At 39.9% G+C, this 23,271-nt stretch overlaps 1 protein-coding gene across 3 annotated transcripts in view; it reads left to right on the plus strand.

The window, feature by feature from the left end:
- MnM (myomesin and myosin binding protein) overlaps positions 1-23,271 on the plus strand; it is a 92,518-nt gene that overhangs the window by 53,168 nt on the left and 16,079 nt on the right. For all 3 annotated transcript variants that reach the window (XM_083122091.1, XM_083122092.1, XM_083122093.1), the window contains exons 2-6: positions 8,254-8,391; positions 13,908-14,167; positions 16,451-16,673; positions 18,168-18,455; positions 22,154-22,281. In XM_083122091.1, the coding sequence (XP_082978217.1) occupies positions 8,254-8,391; positions 13,908-14,167; positions 16,451-16,673; positions 18,168-18,455; positions 22,154-22,281 (1,037 nt within the window). The remainder of the gene's footprint in view (positions 1-8,253; positions 8,392-13,907; positions 14,168-16,450; positions 16,674-18,167; positions 18,456-22,153; positions 22,282-23,271) is intronic.

Here is a 23,271-nt window from a genome sequence, read left to right on the forward strand (position 1 = left end):
ATTAAATAATGAGATCATAAAATAACTTCAATTAAGTAATGAAAATAAGGTTGTTGTTTAATCGCAAATTGTTTATTTCCGCAAAAATATTGGAAAGCAATACGACTTTGAATGACAGTACCAAAGAAGATTTATGCAAGAATTATTACTACTTATAATAACATGCAAAATATTACCAGGAATTTTACTTTCGTCAACTGTATCTAACATCATTTTTTCATACTCAATAAATATTATATTCTTTATCTATTTGGCATTAATTTCCTTGCCAGGGCAGTTTCTATTTATTTACAAATTTTGCCGACCTTAACTACACGTAAGCTAGATAATGAATACGTGATGTTATACTGTATCACTGTTGTTATACCGCCTTCTTACCTATTCATGTAATAAAAATATATTAATTAATTTAATATAATTATACTTATTTTAATTTAACATTATTAATATTATTATTTTGAGACATTACGTTAGGACGCCCCTCCGAAATATATATATCTAGATACGTGCCTCGTGTTCGATTTGAATAAAATGTAGAAAAGGCGGGGAGGGTGGTAGCGCTTCCTCTTTTTACATTTCGATAGTTTTACCTCACATGTAGTACTTTGCGAGTCAACGGTGCAGATAGGAAATACGTGTACACACACACACATAATTGATGATTCGCAAAGAAACTTCGTTAAATTCCCATGCTTGTTCCGCTCACAAATCACTTCCTCTCCAAATTACAATAGCCTACTATTGTTGTTGCTTACATATATGTGTGTGTGTGTGTGTGTGTGGTTCCTAGAACTTCACTACTTCCAATCATAAACTTGATGTGACTCTTACAAAACATTTGTTTTTGGAGTGGAAACATCATGAAAAGGTCTACTGTTTCTTCGCAAATCTTCAATTAATGTAAAATTTAGTATAAAAACATAATTTTTGCTGACTTGCTAACTTGAGATTTAAAGAAATTATTAATTTGAATTCTTCATTAACAATAACAAAAGCGACATAAAATGTAGAAGGACAAGATTCTTGGCTTGGTTGAGAATTACATTAGAGATGTACAGGTTAGGAAAGGTGAGGTAGAATTCCCTGTCTTCTTCCTCTTCAGCGCGAACCCTGCCTCCTACATTCTACATGTCCATTCAAAATGTCTTCTTAGTTTCGGATATATTTTGCCTCCCCTATAGCGTAATGGTAAAGATGACCCTCATAATGTCAAAAGGTCCCGAGTTTGGTACCTGGTGGACGCCCAATAGTTCAATCCCACTATAAATTTGGGTCCAGTCCCGATTAGCGTATCTATACATAAAGTAGACTTACAGAAACTCAAACTCAAGATACTCAAACGACCGGCATAGGGTTGACGGCGCTTGGTGCTGTGAGAGGGCCCCCTTTGCCAAATCAAAATTAGGAAACAAAACTCAACTTCAGGTGTTCCCCATTTTTTCGCCATTAGATGCTGTTCTGCATCGTGACCGTACGGTCTAAGGCTTCATGCTTTGGGCTCCAGCTACGGGACGCGCGCAGGTTCGAGTCTCGTGGATGAAGCGTAACAACTTTTCTCCTGATATTTCGGCCAGTCAAACTCGCGGCCCGCGGGCCGCATGTGGGCCCCAGCATCCGTTAATGCGGCCCGCCTTGGCCCCACTTAACACTTCATGCTTGAAATTATCTATACATTTGTAGTTATCCCGTTTTCTCTTTTCTCTTGATACAAGACCAGACTCATCCAAACTTCAACACATTGACCAATTTTCCATACACAGGTATACATTCCATTATAGAGTAGGTGTTGTGTCAACTAAGCAAGCTGATTGACAGGTTACTTCTGAAGTACGAAAATATCTTGCCAGCTGGGGGAGGGCAGCGTGCATACTTTCTGTCGCCTATGAGTCTGTTTCTTGATTTTCAAGGATTTACCTGGAAGAAAAGCCAGTTTCTGTAAAAGTTTCAGAGAATCCTTTCGCTGCCCAAACTTCGTTGGAGTAAGAAAAGAACTATAGAAGAGGAATGTAGATTTTTCAAGTGAAATGCTTACTTACACGCTGCTGCAAAGGGTGGTAGCTGTAGTCGCATTTCCTCTACCGCGCCAGAAACTTCTGTAGGGGCGGTTGGGCTTTTGGTTAAAAGAATTGAATAGTATAAACACTAATAAGATAGCAGTTATTATTATAAACTAATAATATGCAATTTTATTAACTCATTCTTTTTATTGTAGCCTTTGCGAGAGGCTTCTACTTGTGGGGAGAGAATGCAGGGGAGGATGCATTGCTCTTTCCCCTCCAATTAGAACGCTGCGGTCGACACAAATTTGTCTGAATGTTCTGCCAAAGATTTGACCTTGAATGCAGTGAGTCATTGCATTTGAACGGAACATGTCTGCCTTTATTGTGACCATTAATAGTCGTTCTGTACATTTGCCAACCTTGTTTCGGTTCCTAAAATTGGCAAGAATGGCGGTAGCCCATTCAGAGGAAGCAGACGGCGGGATGGAAATTCTTGGAAGGTGGTGTCAGTTGTCAGCGTTGTATCTGGGTTGATCTATTTGTGGGAGGGAGATTTCAGGAGCGGCGAATTGTTCTTTGATTTGGAAACATCGTCGGTGAGCAGAGTGCGATTCAACCTTTCACCTTTTGGGGAGGATATATGGAAATCTACTCTTTGGGAAGCGGATAGATGCACATTGTTGTTGTTAATCTTATTATTAGTAGTAGTAGTAGTGACCAGTATCGGCTCGTGCCTAAAATAACAGGTGAAGAAGTACATTTGTAGGCAATGAAAAAACAAAAAAATGAAAAAACTTTGAATTGTAACTTACACTTTAAATGTTCCACCGAATCATTGTGCTTATGCAAAGAACGCGTTATATTCATGGGCGTCCGGAAAGGGGGCAAGGGGGGCGTGCCCTCCTGTAAGATGAAAGTCAACCAAAAATTATGTATTTCTCACATATAATTTCATTTTAGCCACAATAATATGTGTTAATTATTGCATGATCACCATAAATTAAAATTTAAGCAATGTGTTTTTAGGGAACAGCACTATTTTTAAGAAAATGTGCCTTGTTTGCCCTCCAGGTAAAAAAATACCTTCCTTGCCCCTCCCTGGAAAATCCTGTGGACGTCCATGGTTATATTGCCAAAATCGTTATACCCTTCTTTATTCCACACATTGTATTTGTTGCTAAACAGTGAACAAGGCCAGCAGAACAACGATTGCAAATATCGACTACTACACAACCAAGGTAGGTCGACAAACCAGGAACTTTTAAATTTAATGTTGTACGATTTCCCTGCCTTTTTGTTCTCTCGCTTAACTGATATTTGAAGAATGTCAGTGGGCCGCCCACAATTTAAAACGTCTTTTTTTGTCTTCATCCGTCCATCTGGAAAATGGTGTCTGTAACAAATTACACACTAAGTCATTTACTGGTTTCATTGTACAAACCACAGCTCAACACATGAACACAACACACGATAGGAAACGCGAAACACACACGCGGAACAAGATCTCGCGAGAACGCAACGATTTTGCCACAACCACTGGATGCAATGTTTTCTGTCGACGAAAGAACTGCTGCACCTACAAGGCGACATCCATTCAAGACCAACGCTAGGTGACGTCACCGTTGCCATGACAACCGGCTAAAGTCTTCCGCAACCTGGCGGCGTCTGCCCTTGGTTTCTTTATACTATGACGAACTCTTACGTGCGTAGCGCCGAGCGGCGTATTATTTGAGTATTACCGTGTGCGTTCTGCTGGGAAATAGTTTAATTTAACAACCAAATGAAAAATGTCAATATTAATTTGAAAATTAGGTGAAAACATCTGCACTTGTTGCACTTGACCAGCCGCCACTGAGTAACCCATATTATTAAAAAAAAAAGGCAAAATGTAAAGCCAACCCATACACATTGCCATGTGGAAGTATGATCCCACACACTCACTATCACGGTTATTTGTAGAGGTGATGTGACCAGCACCACGCTCCTGTCGTATTTTTCCCCTCAGGTATTCGTATTTATTTCCTAGAGCCGCTTAATGCAGGGACATCGCTGGAAATATTCCAACCTAAAATCACCTTCCTCGGGAATCGAACCTGGTTCTCCAGCGTGACAGTCGGACGCCCTAACAACTGGACCACTGCGACTATCCATATTATTAATATTTATTAATAACTATGATTCGTAATTAATGATTATATTATTAGTCTAGAAGCCTAGTTGCTTTCTGATATTCCAGTGATTACAATATTCTTATACTTTTTTGCAAGACAAAACTTGTTTTGGGTAAACTAGATCATTGTCAAACCGCAAATGAAACGTTGGCTCGACAGAAATGCCAAATGACAGAAACAGACCTTTTCTGTGTGGTTACATACATATTCAGGAATCAGGATAAAATCCAGTTTTACGAGAGCTCGTATACGAGGCGTTAGAGAGATAAATGTTGTTAAGAAAAGTTGTTTGCCTTAATGGCCTCCATACGCTGTGAAAGTTTGTGCGGTGACACCCTGTATATGGTGTGCAGAGGCGATACCTAGATTTGCCCTTTCAGATCTAGTCCAGACGGATATTTGTAAATCGAGACGGGTATTTGCAACTCGAGGCGAGACCGAAACACTATCAAGTCTCGTTTCGTCGATACTGCAGGCGTGAGTCGAACCTAGGACCCGGGCACCATAAATACATAAGCTAATCATGTTATAAAAAGGGTCCCGCTGAAGCATTGAAGAAGAGCTTCTTTAAAAGCTAATTGCGACAGCGACCTTCAGCGAAGTTGGAAAACAACCGCTGACATTGCATTAGGCCGACACAGTATGAACATCAGGAAATCAGCGTTTTTCCTCAGAATCGCCCTTGCCAAAGGACGCGATCGAGTCAACTGTCTTAACGCCCGATAGTTCGAATTTCATTTAAATAGGTCGCGTGAGAAAATATCTTTCTTAGTTGCCTTTAGATTTTCAGCGAATGTAGTAATTGCTAGTAAGCTCCTCAATCGCTTGCTGTTTCACATCGAAGTTAAATCGTAATAGTTGAGCTCTTAAATAATTGAAGTTAAAGGAAGAGGAGACAATTACGTTCAATAGTGATCATTTAGAAATCGCGTGGACGTTAGGGCAGTTTTGGGAGAAACAGAGTTACGGTCCCTAGTTGCGATTTGTTACAGGGTAGGACCACATCGAAGCAAGGACCTCCAGAGGCGAGAACTTCCAACGACGCTACAGGTAAACGAATATTCCTTATGTTGTTCCTCGCCCCGCCTGTTCAGTCAAAGGTAGTGTTTTTAAATAGATGTCCGTGTCTTCTTATTTCACGGGGCTATACTCCATGAGGCCTTAAAAAGATCGCTTCGCGGACTTGCAGCAGACGACAATATGGGGGTGTATCTGCGAGAACCAATCAGGTCCGCGAATGAGCGAGCCTGGTTGCCACAGCTAGCTCGCTGCACCCTTCTGGAAGGGCGAATGTCTTGTCTCTTGCTGATCGACCACAAAGGAAAAAACCTTGGGACGACAAGTCCCCGCGCAGCTTTCCCTTCTTCCCTCCACCTCGGGCCATAAGGAAGCATGGTCCACTCTCCCCCTCCCCTACTCGCGGGAGTACGGTGGACAGGAGTCGCGGGTCTGCGCAGGTTGTTTTGCTCGTGGTTCCACTATACATCGGTCTGTTTGTTCGGCTAAGGAGCAGACGACACGAGAGTATCGGCAATAGTGTGCGTTTTCAATTATGTTATTAATCATTAAAAAGGATGCCTCAATACCATCTTGGAGGATGACAATTAATATTTTCGCCCTCCTAAAAGTAATAATATACTTTCGCTCTCTGAATCTCCCATATAAATGCTAGGGGTCGTCTGCTTCAGCCGAGCTCACTTCTTCTCCGGTGACGTCACGCGTTCGTGCAAGATCGGCAATCTTCGGATGACTACCTGTACCTTGTGTACGAACGACGTCTGCTGTTAGCCCGCGAAGCCCTCTTTCTAAAGCCTCCTACAGTATAGTCCCCTCCCCTTGCAGTTTGAGTGTAGACGTAGCTCCTCAGGGCTACCCCCTTTCTCTTACAACGTTCCTCTCGCTTAGCAAGCGAGTGGCCAAAGGCTGTCATAAGCCTATCGACGATCCCTAAATCTAAACAAAGTGGTGTTTAGACGTTACCATCCATATTCATTAGACGAGACTGGTCTCGGCAACACCCCCATCAGCCGAGACGGTCAAAAGAGGATACGAATGTCAAATTCTGCCCTGCGTCATGAAGGAACGTGACCGTCTGCAGGCATGGCCGCACAAATTCACGATTTCCACGGAATCAGCACCAAGCTCCGGTCTCCTCTCCTTTACCTCTCGGTTATCCATTGACGAGAGGCTGGGTAAGATCCAAAGCCACTTAAAACAAATTTCCATCAGATGCCCTACTAACTGGGGCATCGAATGTGTACAGGAGTGCAAGAAGCGAAACTGGTATCATCATGTACAGTCACCGTCAATAAAGCTGGGACATGTAGATCCTGAAATGCTCGCTTCCCTGAAAGGCGTTACGTGCACTGTGCGAACTATGCGTTTTGCTTTGGGGTGGGATGCCCACTCAGCGGCGTACTTGTTATTTCATTTTGGATGTAGTTTTATTTTGGGGGGTATGCAAATTTGTACATATATTACCAGTCAGTAAACTAAACTATTGCCTAGAGGTTCTAAGTACCTTAGAATATTGGTCCTAATCTAGGTGATTAATTCTTATGATAACATTTAGGCCTATGTGTAATTTCGAAACACTTATTATATTTACACTAGCTGATTAGCCGGCGTTACCCGGGCATTTATTTATCCCAATCTTGTATTAGACAGGAAAATAATGTATTCTAACTATAGTGTAAAATATAACTAATTTTAAATGTAATCGTGAATGTCACCAATGAGCTTAGCGACTCCGAAAACTATGGATTCGACATTAATCTAGGTCATTTGTGACATTTTATTTTTCACCCCCTCTCCCCCCCCATGCCGATAGCTGATGAACTTGGAGTTGAACCGCATTGGGAGTGTCACGAGAACTATGGATTCCATTCGCAACACAGCCTGAATGTTAGACAACCCGAGAGACACTATCGTTGTGCGGATTGCATAGAGTCACGGATGTCTGTCTGTGCGGAATTATTTTTACATGTCACCCAGTCCCACCCCACCCCTAATGGTGCTAGGGGTGTCTTACCCCCACAGTACTTCTTTCCAGATCGCAAGTGATACGTATACCAAGTTTGGTTGAAATTGCTCCAGGCGTTCGAGAGTTATGCCGGAACAAACACACACACATACATCCATTTATATATATATACATAAATTAAAGAAACCCCAAAACTCATACACAAAAAAAACTATCGAACTAATCATAGGCGTAACTTGGCGGGGGCAAGGGGGTCACTTGCCCCCCTCCAAAATTTTCAGGTTACTAAATTTAAAAACTAAGGATACTTTTCTTAACCTCCTGGGACCTGGGTAGCAAAGTATTGAAGAGTATATTTTATGAATGCCCCTGAAACTTAAGTCCCAAGTTTGTTTCTGCCCCCCCAAAATTAAGTCCCAAGTTTGATTTTCTTCCCCCCCCCCCCACCATAAGTCCCATGTTCGATTTTGCCCCTCCAAAGTTAGGCCCCAAGTTACGCCCATGGAAATAATATCACCAAAAACACGACCAAATTTCTATTGCCCAGTTCAAACTTAACGTCCTTCTAACCTACCTACACGTTTCTTGTGAACACTTTCATACATAAAATTTTATCAGCACTATCCCATGAAAACTCAAGTGGGAAACAGCCTGCTATGTTGGCTCGATGAGGTTGGCCACTTACAAGAATGCATATTTTTCGACAGGGAAATCTTTGACGAATGGACCATTAATAATCAAGAATGATTTTTCATTTGTTACATAATCCAAGAAAGGGTCTGCTTTCAATTCAATTTTCTTTGAGCGTTGGGGGGGGGGGCGTAAAAACATCCCTGGTAGGGATAAAAATTATTTTATTTTGACCGGGATAAACAAAAATTGTTGGGGGAAATCCCCGCCTCCACTCCCCCCGTTAATTCGCACACTGATTATGTGTGTTGCCTACGGCGACAAGTGGATAGCAAATTTTCAATGGTAACCCCCTACCAAAACCGTAGTTAGGCAACACACATAAAAGAGTATTTCAGGCATTTTTATTGCCGGCGAGTGTATATTTTGAGTGTTTGTGCTGCATAAAATAGTTTCTCTCTCTTTCCAGAGCGTCCTCTTCCTCCTGGGAAACCAGAAGTCGTTCCATACACTCCAAACATTTTCGATGACTATCCACAGAAACAAACAGACGTCGTCACGTTACGGTGGGACCCTCCTGTCAGCGACGGCGGCTCGCCAATCACAGGTTTGTAGAGTCAGCTTGTTTGCGGAACATATCTTATGTGGTGCCCAGTGTTGCCACAATCTAGGATAAAATTTACACTTCCAAGCTGCAAAATTCCTCTTTTTGGTTTAATTTTTTCCTAAATCTTAGGAAAAATTAAATCCATGATCGTAAAACTCCAACATCAAGAATTATTATTATTACGTCCATAGAAAACAATCTCTTGGGTTTGATTGATTGAATAAAGAAATAAAGGAAGAAATAACAAAATAATGAAGATTATTGGTGTCAAATTGTAGCTATATTTTAAAAAAATAAAACAACCAAAATTTCCATGTCAATAAAATTACACTGGCTGTGTCATAAAAATATTAAAAGTTATATGATGAAAAATATATTCATTGTACCAAAGCCAAATCTAAATTTTTAATGTTTAGGGATGTTTAATGTTTTAAACATTAGGGAGAAGAATAAATTACCCGAAGAAAGTAAGGAATAGTGCATTTCCCACTTCAAGAGCATAAATTACTATGTGGAACAAGTATCTTCGCATTTCCCTCCAATTTTGGCATATTTTTCATAGAATTTAATTCTACCCTTTCACCAAAAATTTTACCAAAATTTCCCTCTGCCGAGGGGATTTCCCTTAAGTGTTGCAACACTAATTCCGCCAGTGTCGCTGCTGCCTTCCTCAGAAAATCCTACATCATTATCATTAGCAGCGGAAAGGCTTTATATCTCAGAAGTCATTTATTTATAGAAAATGGCACACTTTGCTAGTAGTCGTTTATTGAAGGATATGCACAAATAATTTCTATATCAGTGGTTCTCAACCTTCGCGAGTCCGCGGCCCTGTAAATTCGTTTTTTAAAAATCGATGACCTCATCCTAACAATTTTACCTATTTTTTCAACTTCACATGTTAATTAATATGTACCCTTGAAATTTATTATTAATAAATAAATTATGGCATAATCATAGCGAGAGTATTAACAAATATAAAATTTTGTTAAATTAGTTGACAATGACCAGACCTAATGGAATATTTTAGTTTCCTCTGGCCAGTATTATTAAATTAATTTGGTAAGTGATATTTTTAATTTACGTTTACCATTTCAGACACCAAAATATTCCAATTGATCAGAACATTTGTACTTCAATATATTTGTTCATGAAAATTGTTGCGCAAACTAAATTTACCTGTCTGTCCACCTCAAAATTTGGAGGCGGGAAGCAATGTGTCCCCCGGTTAGATTGTTTGATTGCTCACCAACACGTGCCATCACTATCGGCACCCTAACCAAAGGCCATCTTTCCAGGTGGTTGCCAGCTCGGGCTGCAAGTCGCTTCACCCTTCTGTCCCAAACTCGAGAATGACCCCACAGTTGTAATTCAAATTTGGAGGTTGCATGGGCGACAGTTTCCTCTTTTCGGCTTTGATTCCTCACCAACCTGTTGTGAAAACATTTCATGTTATCACAGTCGAAACCAGAACCAAAGGTAATCTTTTCATGTGGCTGCCAGCTCGGGCTGCAAGTCGCAAACTTTAGGAGAACCTCTCATGGCCTGGTAAAATTGATGCCATGGCTCAGTTTTCTAGATAAACTCAAGACCTACAGATTGACACTGATTGTCCTGATTGGATGAATACTGGAAGAATTCAAATGATAGATTTTAGTTCCTTCTGGTTCCATAGGCGTAGCTACAGGGCGTGCCGGGTGTGCCTAGGCACACCCTAATGACTGCTTTATCGAAGAGAATTAAAGACAGATATTTCAATAAGAGAGAAAATAAGCGGCAGTTTGTAAGAAGTTGAAAATGTCATTACTTGGTACAAACGTATGCATTATCGCTGATGAAACGGGTGTCTATAGTTTTTCGATTTTTGATGTCATTGGAGAAAGAAGATATTTACTGCATTCTACTCTGTAGTACAGCGCTTGTCTTCTATACTCGTCACAAGGTGCATGTGTGAGAGAGCTTTCTCCAAGCTTACCCAAGTTAAAACTAAATTAAGAGCAACTCAGAAGCAGGATAGATTGGAAGCCCTCCTCTTGCTATTTGTGGAACAGGAAAAAGCTTAGTCTATTGATGTAAATGAAGTAATTGATGAGTTTAAGAACATTGTACCTTTTGACAGACGTCTCTTGTTATAGATGACGTGTATTATGATGTACTTGTTTGTAACATTTACGAACATTTTGTGTGTGTGTAATTTCTATGCAATTTGATTTTTTTCTACTACATATATTCAGAAATTTTCAACACTGTCATTTAGTGAATTTATATTCCTTTACAAACATCAGTGCAGTTAAAGAACCAAGTGATTGTGTTGCAAAATATGCTATTAAATAGGTACAAGGCCTCATTTTTTTCTTGTGCACACCCAAATATAAAGTTCTAGCTACGCCTATGTCTGGTTCATTGCACTTACTGGCACTAGATTTGGCGCACGTGCATCCCAGTGGCAGGCTGGTGCAAGGAAATTGTTTTCAACCACGTAGATGCTCCAGTGCATGACATTCCAGTACATAGTGCAAATGTTGAAAACACCAGTGCAAATACAATCAAACAGTGCACCAATGCTAGAAGCAGCTAATAGGGGGAAGGAATTACGGACAAATCGAACAATGTTTTGCGTGTATTTGGAAAATAGAAATGTAGACACTTGAATGTTAAGGAATGTAAATGACGGATGGTCATTGAACAGAATTCTACATAATATCATGCATTTAGAAGATAATATAATGCAAATGAACAAAAGTATTGTGGTACTATAGATTCTCTACTTCTCCTGTGATGTTTTTGACAGTTTCATCCACACTAAAATGGAGAAATATTTATTTTCCAAACACAAACAAAGTATCGCTCAAATCATCCATAATTTCTTCCATCCCGAAATCTTTCATCCAGGTTCTTCCCGCATTCAAGCAGATATTTGATTGTTCTGCTTCGCCATAGTCACCACCTATAACCATGATGGAGGGAGGACCTTTATTGTACATTGGCACAGGTTTTCGAGTTTTTTTATATAACAATAAAAGGTAAAGTGCTCCCCTGTGCTTAGCACCACGCCATGAAGGCGTATAGGAGGTGTGGGGGTAACGCCCCACACTTTCTTGATCCGGTCATGAGTTGGGGTGATGTGATCAGCATCACGCCCCTGACTGCCTTTATCCCCCAGGGTTTCCCCCAGATACCCATGTTATTCGACGCTGGGTGGGCGCCGGGGCCGCTTCCAACGTTAGAAAAGTTCCCGGATTTGAACCGGCCGGGGATCGAACCAGGGACCTTTAGCATGGTAGTCAGACGCGTTACCGACTGAGCCACCGCGGCCACCTTTATATAATATATAATTATATATATTTATATAATAATAATAAAAAAAAGTGATACATGTAAATGACAAGAAATTCTTTTAACATGGAATTCAATAGTGGCTGGACTCTATAGCATAGAAAGCTACAATGCCAGGTGTTCTACATTTGACTTCGATGTAAGGCATGGATCTGTATTTCTCCCTTCATATCTAGAGCATTCCCTGACATTCGCTACGAGACTCGGCGGCCAGCGGACCGGCATCGGCGCTTGTCTTTCCCGGTGAACGGGTCCGCGACAGTCGCTAAAGTCGGCTATTAAAATTACAGTTTTCATATTGTGTACTAACCTTGACTACAGAAGGTGTTGAAAATTATGTCCCTCTGCTGCAACATATTCCTGGCATCTCCGAAGGAAATTGGCATTTACAGGGTGGCGCGGAGCCGACTGACACATTTGATATGCTCATAGATGATGGAAAAAAAGAAGGAGAATAAGGAAACCCGTATGTAATGGTGCATTGAAGTATGCAATTTTATTACTAACAACTTACAAGTTCATTTTTTGAAAATTACATCAGACAGGTGGCCTCCTTCGGCATCAATGCATTGTTGCAGACGAGACGTACACACGTCTCCGTAGTTCCTCATCAATAGCCGTTACTTCCTCAACAATGGCTTCTTTCAATTGTTGAAGAGTCGTGATATGCCTTCTGAACACACGGTCTTTCAAGAATCTCCTGAGAAAAAAAGTCTGACAAAAAGATCGGGTGACCGAGCTGGCCATGCAATCTCTCCACTTCGAGAGATAACACACCGTTGTGGACTACGTTCAAATGCTTCCCTCACTTTCTGCAAGTTATCGGGCGAACGCACTGTTGTTGGAGCTCCAAGTTTCACATCCAATACACTGCAAGTTTCTTCAAATTTCTTCACCCAAACCAATATGGTATTCCGAGACGGTACGTTACCATGTCGGCTAAAAATGAATTGTTTTCTGAACAATCGCTGCACTTTAACCACTGACTTCGTTTCGTAATAACTACGAACACAGAAAACGCGATATTCAACGCTCCAACTTTCCATCATGACTGTTGCTATGTTTTTATGAAATGGCGTCCTATCCTCTTCTCATCCCCCCCGCAATCTACTTCAAACTATCGCGCATGCGTAATATATTCAACTTTCAAATGTGTCAGTCGGCTCCGCGCCACCCTGTACATGTGCAAGTTCGTCTACTGTAATTCTCCCGATTTCTCGTACAATACTCTCTTTTAACTCACGGATGGTGTGCGGATTGCCTTTGTATACTTTATTTTTTAGATTTCCCCATAAATTAAAACCGCAGGCTGACAAATCGGGGGACCTACAGGGTTTTTGAAACACCTGTTTCTTGTGAGAGGCGACGGATAGATTTCCGAGGAGACTGTTTTAACCTTTGTCCCATCTCATCGAGATTTTCCTCAGTAAGTACACGTGGGTTTTTCTTTTCACTTTTATTCAGAACTGATCCTGTTACTATAAACTTTTTTACGAGGTTTAATATAGTGGTCCTATGTGGAACGGGAACACCAGGAAATTTTGTTGCAAAACCATGTCGCACTTCTTCACAATTCCTCTTTCCGAAGTAACACTCGACAAGATAAATCCTTTGTTGTAATGTAAAGTTTTGTGGTGCCATATTAAGCAACAATCTTGAACACACGTACACGACGCAACACAACTTCCGAGGGAGGATTATACTGGCGTCAGTCTGCAACGTCAACAGAAAGGGAAAGAGAGCGAAGGCAGGGAGAGCGAAAGAAAGACTGTAGCGTGCGACTGTCGTGGACCCGTTCACCGGGAAAGACAAGCGCTGATGCCGGGCCGCTTGCCGCAAGTCTCGTAGCGAATGTCAGGGAATGTTCTATTTCATCAGTTCATATTTCAACCTTGTCATTAAGATTAACCTAGATAGGAAAAAAATATATTTGTATTAGTATTGGGTATTTTATTTTATTTTTCTCCATCTCTCGGTCAATGTCAATGATGAGTCTGAATATTGAATTGATGAAATAGATGAAGGAAGACCATAATGGAACATCCCTACCTCACCTAGGATTTGACTTCAATAACCACTCTACCCTAGAAGCAAAATAACCAAAATAGAAAAGTAAACGCTGTTGAGTTCATCATGTAAAAATGCTGCTTTATTAATCAGTTGAATTGTCCTTGTTTCAGGATATTTGGTGGAGCGGAAAGAGACCGGGTCGCCGACGTGGGTTCGAGCTCATGCGATTGTGGTCCGCGACCCTGAGCTAGCGTTGAGCGGGCTGGATTCAGGGCACAGGTACATCTTCAGAGTGAGCGCAGAGAATGCACTCGGCTTGTCGGAGCCCAGCGAAGTTTCCGAACCCGTGACAGTGACTCAGACCTGCGTCGCCACAGTGCCACACTTCCTTCGCGAACTGAAGGATACCGTGGTCTTAGAGAATGAAAAGGTAAGCAAGCAAAGTTTCTTGATCATACAAGGTGGTCCCAGCCTGGGCATGGATGTTTGCGAGTGTCCATTCATCAATTTCATTATGTCATCACCATCTTCGCGAATTAGCCAAAAGTGGCACAAAAGGCCAAATAGAATAAAGCAAATCAATCATCCACGGGGTTGGGTAGTTTTCAAAACTATCTGGTAAGGTACAAGGGCCGGCAGAGTCGCTACACCTAAAATGAGACTGAAACGAGACGAGTCTTGGACTCTTCTTGTATTTCAAGAGGTGACTAAGAAGGCTTTTTTGAAATCGATGGGAGAGCAAGACCATTCCCTTCAAGATTTGTTGAGATGAGGCCAAGAGTGAGGCAAACCTACATAAAATTGATTGTTTTATTTTACTTCACTTCTTGTGCCACTTTTGGCTAATTTGCGAAGATAGGGATGAGTGATGATATGATGAAAATGATGAATGGACACTCACAAACATCCATGCCCAGTCTGGGATTCGAACCAGGGACCCCTGACGTCATAGCACAATGTGCTAACCACTCTGTCACGGGGGCAGCTACGTAAAATTGAGATAAGACAGACACCTAGTTTTCGAGCCTGTGGTAAACTATAATGTAAAACAAATAGAATAATTGAACCAGTGAGACCAAGAAGGGAAAGATTCTACTTTTTGGACAAAATGGGCTGAATACTTTGAATACATATCGAAGCTACAATAAAGGTTTTAAAAACAAAACCACTTATGGAATATTGTTACTATGGTTGTGATGAATAAGTTTGTAGTTGTAAGTTTCTTCATCCGGCTTTTAGTTTTGGTTGCTATGAGTTTTTTTTTTTATTATTATTTCCCGAAAGTAAGGTCGAGTAGAATCTTTCCCTTCTTGGTCTCCCCGATTCAATTAAATGAAGAAGACTTACGTGGGCAGGCCATGTGGATCGAAGAGAGAAGAGTTTATAGGATTCATATTGGGAAACCTGATGCTAAGAGACCAGTAGGAAGGCCAAGACGAAGATGGAGGGATAATGTTGTGATGGACCTAAAGGAAATCGGCAAGGATGAAAAGATTGATCTTGCCCAGGATAGAGACAGATGGAAGGCTTGTGTTGCTGCAGCCACAAACCCTCGGGTTTAAGAAGGATAGAGAGTTAGTTAGTTAGTGACTATTTCAGCCATACCAAGCAGGTGGTCATCATCGCTAATAGCAGCACAAAGGATGAATCATTTATGTATGTTACAATAGTATCACCATTAAATGGGAGAGAACTTACGACAGGTATATTCTACAGAGTAAACTCTTCAGCAGTCATATTTTTTTTTATAATTTTCTCTCAAAGTAAATGCTAAATAATGATATTCTCCATCATATAAATTGTATGTTGGACTTACTTTGTTCCCACAGCTGTTGAGGCATTAAAAATTTCCCAGTTGTGCCATTTAGGCAGCCATGGTGTCGGTTCATTGCAAGTAAAATAAAATAGTTCAGAAACTAGAAGTGGTGGAGTGTGCAGGGCGTATTGTTTTGCTAGTTTGCAACATCAACTTAGTACTGGTCTGTACATAATGTCATGAGTATATATATAATACATAATGTGTGTGTGTGTATTAAAATTACCTATATATATAAATAAAACTTCACATGGCACTTATATTAATGTGTGTGTGTTTAATATATTATGTAAAGAATATTAGTGATACACAGAAAAAATAATACATAATTTATATCCCATATGAAGTTTTATACAGGCACACATACATTTCCCCCTCCCTCCTTAAAAAATTGTCAGCCTATCTATGTCCTTGATGATTCACTCACTTTGTTCTATGCAGTGTAAGAATTGAGAATTAATACTGAAGCACAAATGAAATGGATAACAACGTCTACTTAAGTCTCGGTACAATCGTCACTTAAAAAGTAAACAATGAAGAATCTCCTTGTAATTGAGTGGCCTCGGCTTCGATACCCATTGGAGGCTCACAGTGGTTCGGATCCCACTTTAAACTGTCGGTGCAGTCCTGATTAGCCTATCTGTGCATAAAGTGGACTGAAAACAACAACTCAAAATAGCACTGAACAAATTGCCAATTCTTACATTTGCTACTGGCTGTGCCACTCATTGAAGCATGTTTTCCATAACTTATGTCTTTCAACAAATATGTAACAATTCTGGTGATTTCAAATTCATTTTGTGTAATTAAGTTTATAGCTGAGGCACAAATTGTGCCTAAGCTATAAAAATAATATTTTTTGTTAATATGTCATGTTCTTTTTGTACCTTCTTTCAGGTTGTTTTTTCTGTTCATGTGTTAGGCACACCCATTCCAGCAATATCTTGGTACAAAGATGCTTACGAGATATTCAGCAGCCGGCGTGCTCGGATTGTAACGGAAAATGAGCGAAGCACACTCATCCTGCATCAGGCAGCTCTCACTGACGAAGGAGAAATCAAATGTACAGCCACAAATAGAGCAGGACACGTAGTGACAAGAGCCAAGCTTCAAGTTGAAGGTAAATTTGGTTTATTTACTTTGTGTATTAGTAAATTTAGATCACTTCACCTGTACTTAATGTAAATGTTAAAAATATCTATGTTATGGTAGCTATCATGTGGTACATAATGTCTCGGTAACATTTCTGGAATGTTCCACGGTATCAGTAATGACATGTAATAACATAATTGTTATGTAGGGGCAGTAGCATTTAGTATACATCGAAATACAATACAAATGTATACTTGGGCAAAAAGTTTATTTATTGGCCTAGTTCTTCTTATTTACCTGGGAGGGAACATTCTTTCACCACATCTTTTGATTTATCCACACATACACATACACCCAACAGCTCCTTAACAATCCCTCCCAAAATCATGCTGCAAGAATCCAATGTGACATTGCTTTAAGTGTTCATCATATTCTCCTCGAATGTGCTGATTTTGTAATTTACAAAGAGGCTCTTTACACCCCTTTCTTAACTTTGAGGTGAGGGTTTTTAGATAAAATGATTTTTCTCCTATAATTTGAAGGGTTCAAATTGGCCCATACGTGATGATGTACCCAAAAATTTGAACTGACTCATTCATTCATTCACAGCACCTTCTAACTTTTTTTCTCACAAATGCACATTTTAAATATAGTTTTATTCCCTTACAAACAAAATCCTAAATAAACGAATGAGTTTTGTGTTCATAGGCAGTATAATAAAAGGGGATCCCATTCTAGTTTTTGGACTTTTAACCACTGTTATTTTTTAAAGAGATTTACCTACGTTTCGGAGGCTGAACCTGCCTCCGTCTTCAGAGTAGCGTGTAGTCTGTTTGATCACATAAATGGTTGCCTAGGAGGATTATTCTTGGTGGCCTAGGCTCCACCGTGTCTGTCGGTCACGAGGACCTTTATATACAAAAAATTGCCTGGTAAGATTGGTCACGATCAAGGCTTCGTGTGGCACCGTTAGGTTCCCACCTTGATCTCCGGGGACTGGACTGCCCCGGATTGCATGTTGACGTAAAGCGAGGTTGGTGTGCAATGTGTATGAATAGTCTATACCAAACTATATAATCTTAACAGGCAATTTTTTGTATATAGAGGTCCTTGTGACCAACAGATGCGGTTGAGCCTAAGCCACCAAGAATAATCCTCCTAGGCAACCAATTATGTGATCAAACAGACTACACGCTACTCTGAAGATGGAGGCAGATTCAGCCTCCGAAACGTAGGTAAATCTCTTTAAAAAATAACAGTGGTTAAAAGTCCAAAAACTAGAATGAATAAATCACCACTGATTAGCTACAAAGAAGAAGGGGATCCCACTCTAGTTGTTAATTTTTTGGCACTTTGGGTGAAAACTATGTATATAATTTGCATAATATCCCTATGCTTCAAGAATAGTTACTGTAATCCTCCAAATGGAAAATTTTCAAACACAACACTGCCTGTCGATATAAGGATATTGAACAGTCTTGTGTTAAACACAATAACTAACTAATGTCTTCATTCATTCCAGCACCACCAAAAGTACAAATTCCTAAAGAGTATGAGGATGGTCTACTGTTTGAATTTGACGAAATAATTCGGCTGAAGGTACCAATTTCTGGACGCCCTGCCCCTCAGGTCACATGGTATCATGACAATGAGCCAGTCGATCCTGGAGGGAGGTACGAGATTTCCGTAGGAGACAAGTCCACAACCCTTCGAATAACAGATGGTAGGAGGATGGATCGAGGCGAATACACTGTCCATGTACAGAATGATCTGGGTGAGGACAGTGGATCATTTCTTGTAACAGTTACAGGTATGCATATATATATATATTGTCAGTAATTTTTTATGTAATTACTAGGGAACTGATTTTTAGGTCCTAAAAAAGAGGGATTTAGGACTTTTAGGCATTTATAATAAATTAATAGCCATGATTATTAATTAATAATAATTTTATGAAATAACTGGTTTTAGATGCAATTTGTACAAAAGTTACTATTTTTAGTGCAATGAATACTATTCTTTGATTATAAAAATTATACAATTTGTCCAATGTAAAAACTTTATAATGTCAGTGGTGAAGTTCATCCAGTGGTCTGTGAGTAGGCATTTGTACAGTCACGGACACTTCTGGTTTGTAACAATCCCATCAACTTTCAATGTGATTGTTACAACCCAGAAGTGTTTATGGGGAACATTCTCTCTACGCTGCAGGAAGTCATTGGTGAAAACTTCGTACATGCAACTGCTCCTGATTCCCAAGGCAGGTTTGGTTCTCCCCGATGCATAGTGGTAAAGTCGTTACCTTGTAATGAAGACGATGTAGATTCGATGTCCGTTAGAGGCACATAATGATTCGGAACCTACATTAAACTGCAGGTCAACTCCCAATTAGTCTATCTGTGCATAAAGTGTGCTCGTAAAACTCAACCACAAAACTCAAACTGCAGGCAAGTTTGCAGTGGTCTTCCGGCGTAAACTGTCCCCTTTCACCTTACTGTTGTGACGATGGAGGATATAGGAAACATGATTAGTCACTTGCAGGGTACATTTTTGTTCGGTATGCTACACCTACGGTCCCTTTCATTGCCCGGGAAATACAGCGTTCAACAACGGAGAATGCCTCATCCAGTCAGTTCGTTCCACATTTTTACAATTTCGTGATGAAAGCTGGATGATGGTGGAAATTTGCACAGAGGAGAAACTGAAACACCCATTGCTATTGCATTGCTTCTTTTGCCGCTCGGATTCGTTCAAGGTCTCAAAGTTCAAGGGTTTCAAACATTTGTGGTGGAAACTAAGGCTGGATCTTAATAAAAGTTATTTTTAAAAAAAATAAGTGAATGGTTTAAATGGCATTTTTCAAGTCCAAATAGAGTTTTAGGCATTTATAGGAATTTATAATTCATTTAGGCATTTTAGGTCCTATAGAAATTCAGTAGAGGGGTGCTGTGTACATGAAATGCAAAGATCTCTAAATAGCATGCATCTAAGTTGTAACAAAAAACAAATAGGTATGGACCTAGAAATCCATTCCCTAGTAATTACCAACTATTTAAGTATTTAATTTACACTACAAGATAATCAAATTACAAGTGAACTTGAATTGTTGTTCTAAGTCCACTTTATGCACAAAAAGGCTAATTGGGACTGGACCTACAGTTTAAAGTGGGTTCTGAACCACTGTGCCATGTGCCTCCACTGGGTATTGAACCTGGGACCCCTTGATTACAAGTCAATAACATTACCATTACACTATTGGGGAGTCCCTCACATTAGAAGAGAAACAAGAAAAAAAAACATGATTGTTAAAGCATGCAAAAGTGAAGCAGTAACCAGTAGGGTTCAGTTTCATTGGCATATTTTCATAGAAGCCTATTTAAAGTTGTTTGGTAGCTGCAATGTTTCATGCTTTCTTTGTTTTCAACATCTCACCCCCTCATCACCCCTAGATGATTAATCCTGGCACCACCGCTGTCAGGACATGTAATTTTTTACATTAGTCACCAACTATTTCAGTATTTAATTTATGCTACATGATAATCAAATTACAAGTGAAACAAGGCAATAGGATTTTAAAACTCATATACAGTCGGGACGTGCTAGCAACTGGTGTGGAACCACCTGCTCTGGTAGTGATGCACTGTTGCCAGATTGACCTACTTCAGGATTTTCGTGAGCCCACAGAAACGTGTAGGATTATACATCTGGTTAAACAGTCAACAACGGGACAATTCCAATTGTTCTCATTCCGACTCTGTTCATATTTGAAGGAACAACGTTAATAGGTGGAGAGCTTTTGACTAAGTGAATTGCGTTTAATATTCAATCCGATTTCTGTATTGAATACTTTTGTGCGTGAGTGGGCGTTCGTGTGTGTGTTTGTAAGAGTTGTTTGGAGAAATTGTACTGCAATGTTCGGAAAGAAGAAAGAAAGTAATTGGTACACAGGAAAGAGAAATGATTTTGATACTACTTCTGTTCTTTCGTTCATTTTTTTATGTTTTTACATACAGGTAGCTTGAAGCATTAATAACACATGCACCAAATGTATCATTAATGTTAAGGAAATCGAGCAATTGCCAAGCGTTTCTTTGTAATTTATTGAACTCTGTATTGCCAGAGCCTGTATTCGCATATAGCTTCCCAAATTACTTCACACCCACACATGGCTCCCCGATGGTACAGTGGTAGGGTAAGCGTTGTCGCCTTGTAATCAAGTAGTCCTGGGTTCGATACCCTGTCGAAGCACATAGTGTTTCGGATCCCACTTCCAACTGTAGGTCCATTCCAGATTAGCCGTAGTGTGCATAAAGTGGACTTTAAAACACCAACTCAATCAATCAATCAATTCACACACAATTGATTTGTTCTTGATAAATTCTTCTCTGTAATACAGTAACTCAGTTCTGTGAAATTCTGTTTTAGAGGTAAATTTTTGTAGGTTCCACAAAATATAATTTAAAAACGTGTTAACGAAACCAAGTTGTACGTAATTTGTTTATATGTAATTCGCCCCAATTTTCAAGAAATGCATTTCATTTGTACGTTCTGAAGCTTCAACAATGTCACAGAAGTATAAATTCCATGTAATTACAAAACAAATGGCGAGTTTCATATACAAAAACAATAGGCGGGTATAGCAGCAGTCGGTATAGAGTTGCGAAAGAGACGAACGCCGCGGTGTGACAAAGAAGGCAAATAGAGGCAGCATGAAATCAAAGGAGAACGATTTGCCACAGTTGTTCATAACACAAGACACATTTTCTTTTGTAGGTAATTGTGATATGATACAACACAAGTAAAAAGATTCCAATAGCTGATGTTTGCAATGTACCATAATAAAAAACACAACAGAGGTTCTTTAAGTGAAGGTTTTCGGTTGCTGTGTAGAGCAGCAAATGTTTCATGCTTGCCAGAAAGTAAAATTCACATGGGAAGTTAACGTTAACCTACAAGGAACTTCAGATTCAAACTTCTAGATTCATTAATTTCTCACTTTACGATGAAAATAACATATATTAGCATACTGATACTTACGTGCTTAATTTCGCGTGACGTTGTATTTTTTCCCAAGCTTGCCAACAGCTGATTAGCCTGTCCACCTGTTTGTGCGAACGTGTCAACACAGAAAACCCCAGCCACATGGCAGCCAACGAGGAGACAGAATTTGGTCACGTTCTGCCGTTCTGCATTCTGATTGCACACCGCTTCTTATCGAGGCCCGACTATAGGTTAAATTATTTAACTAGTGTAACCTTCCACACACAGGCAAACAATGCATTTTCTTTTATTTTTTTAAATTCACAACTGTTGAAATATTAAACAGTAATTTAACTTTTAAAAATTTCAGTGTATGCATTGCAACTAAATGCACACATGTATCATTATGTGTGTTTATTTATTTGAGGCAGTGGATCATGATGTGGTAATTAATGTTACAATAATAATACAGTAATTTGCTGAAAACTTTGAATCGTATTTAACGAACTATGTTATCATGTATTGCAGATCGCCCACAGCAACCAGGAAAAGTTAATATTCTGAACGTAAATGGCCGATCTGCAGTGATAGAATGGTCACCCCCAAAAGATGATGGAGGGTGTAAAATTGGAAGTTATATTATCGAGTATTACAGGGTAAGTCCAATAATAAAAAGGTAAAGTGCTCCCCTGTGCTTAGCACCACGCCATGCAGGTGTATAGGGGGTGTGGGGGTAACGTCCCACACTTTCTTGATCTGGTCGTGAGTAGGGGTGATGTGATCAGCATCATGCCCCTGACCGCCTTTACCCCCCAGGGTTTCCCGCAGGTACCCATGTCATGCTGGGTGGGTGCCGGGACCGCTTCCAATGTTAGAAAAGTTCCCGGATTTGAACCGGCCGGGGCTCGAACCCGGGACCTTTAGCATGGTAGTCAGATGCGTTACCGACTGAGTCACTGCAGCCACTAATAAACTTTGTTTATTAACTTGTTTGGGATTTAAGATAGAACTTGGAAATTCTATGCACTAAGATATGAAACATATTGGGAAACTGCAAAACAGGATACTTAGTGTTGTTATTATTATGAATAACTTACTACATATGCAAAACCACAGACAGTAGATACTTATGGGTTGTATTGATTCCATTAATCTGAAAGTGTCCATGACTGGACATTATTTCTCATGAGCAATGAAAAATTGCTTTGCTTTATTTTACTTCACTTTTTGTGCCACTTTTGGTTATTTTGCGAAGATAAGGATGAGTGATGATACGATGAAATTGATAATTGGAGACTCACAAACATCCATGCCCAGGCTGGGATTCAAACCCTTGGCATTGTAGCATGATGTGCTAACCACTCTGCCATGAGGGTCAGCTTGAACAATGAAAATATCTAGTGTGCACACGAATTAAGTACATTTTCATATTTATTGTTTATATTCCCTGAAACTGTGAATAACTGAATATGTGTAAACCAAGTCTCCATATATATATGAATAAAGCAAGGAGGGCCAAAAGGGCTAAGTAAAAATCAAAGAAGGTAAAAGGAAACATTCACCGGACAGTAGAAAAATTAAAAATTTTCGCTAATTTCATAGCATCATCGGTGTGAGAAGAAATAGACGGAACCGGAAATTGGGGT

This window comes from Lepisma saccharinum, chromosome 5 (genome assembly GCF_977018435.1).
Source record: "Lepisma saccharinum chromosome 5, izLepSacc3.1, whole genome shotgun sequence".
Lineage (NCBI taxonomy): Eukaryota > Metazoa > Arthropoda > Insecta > Zygentoma > Lepismatidae > Lepisma > Lepisma saccharinum.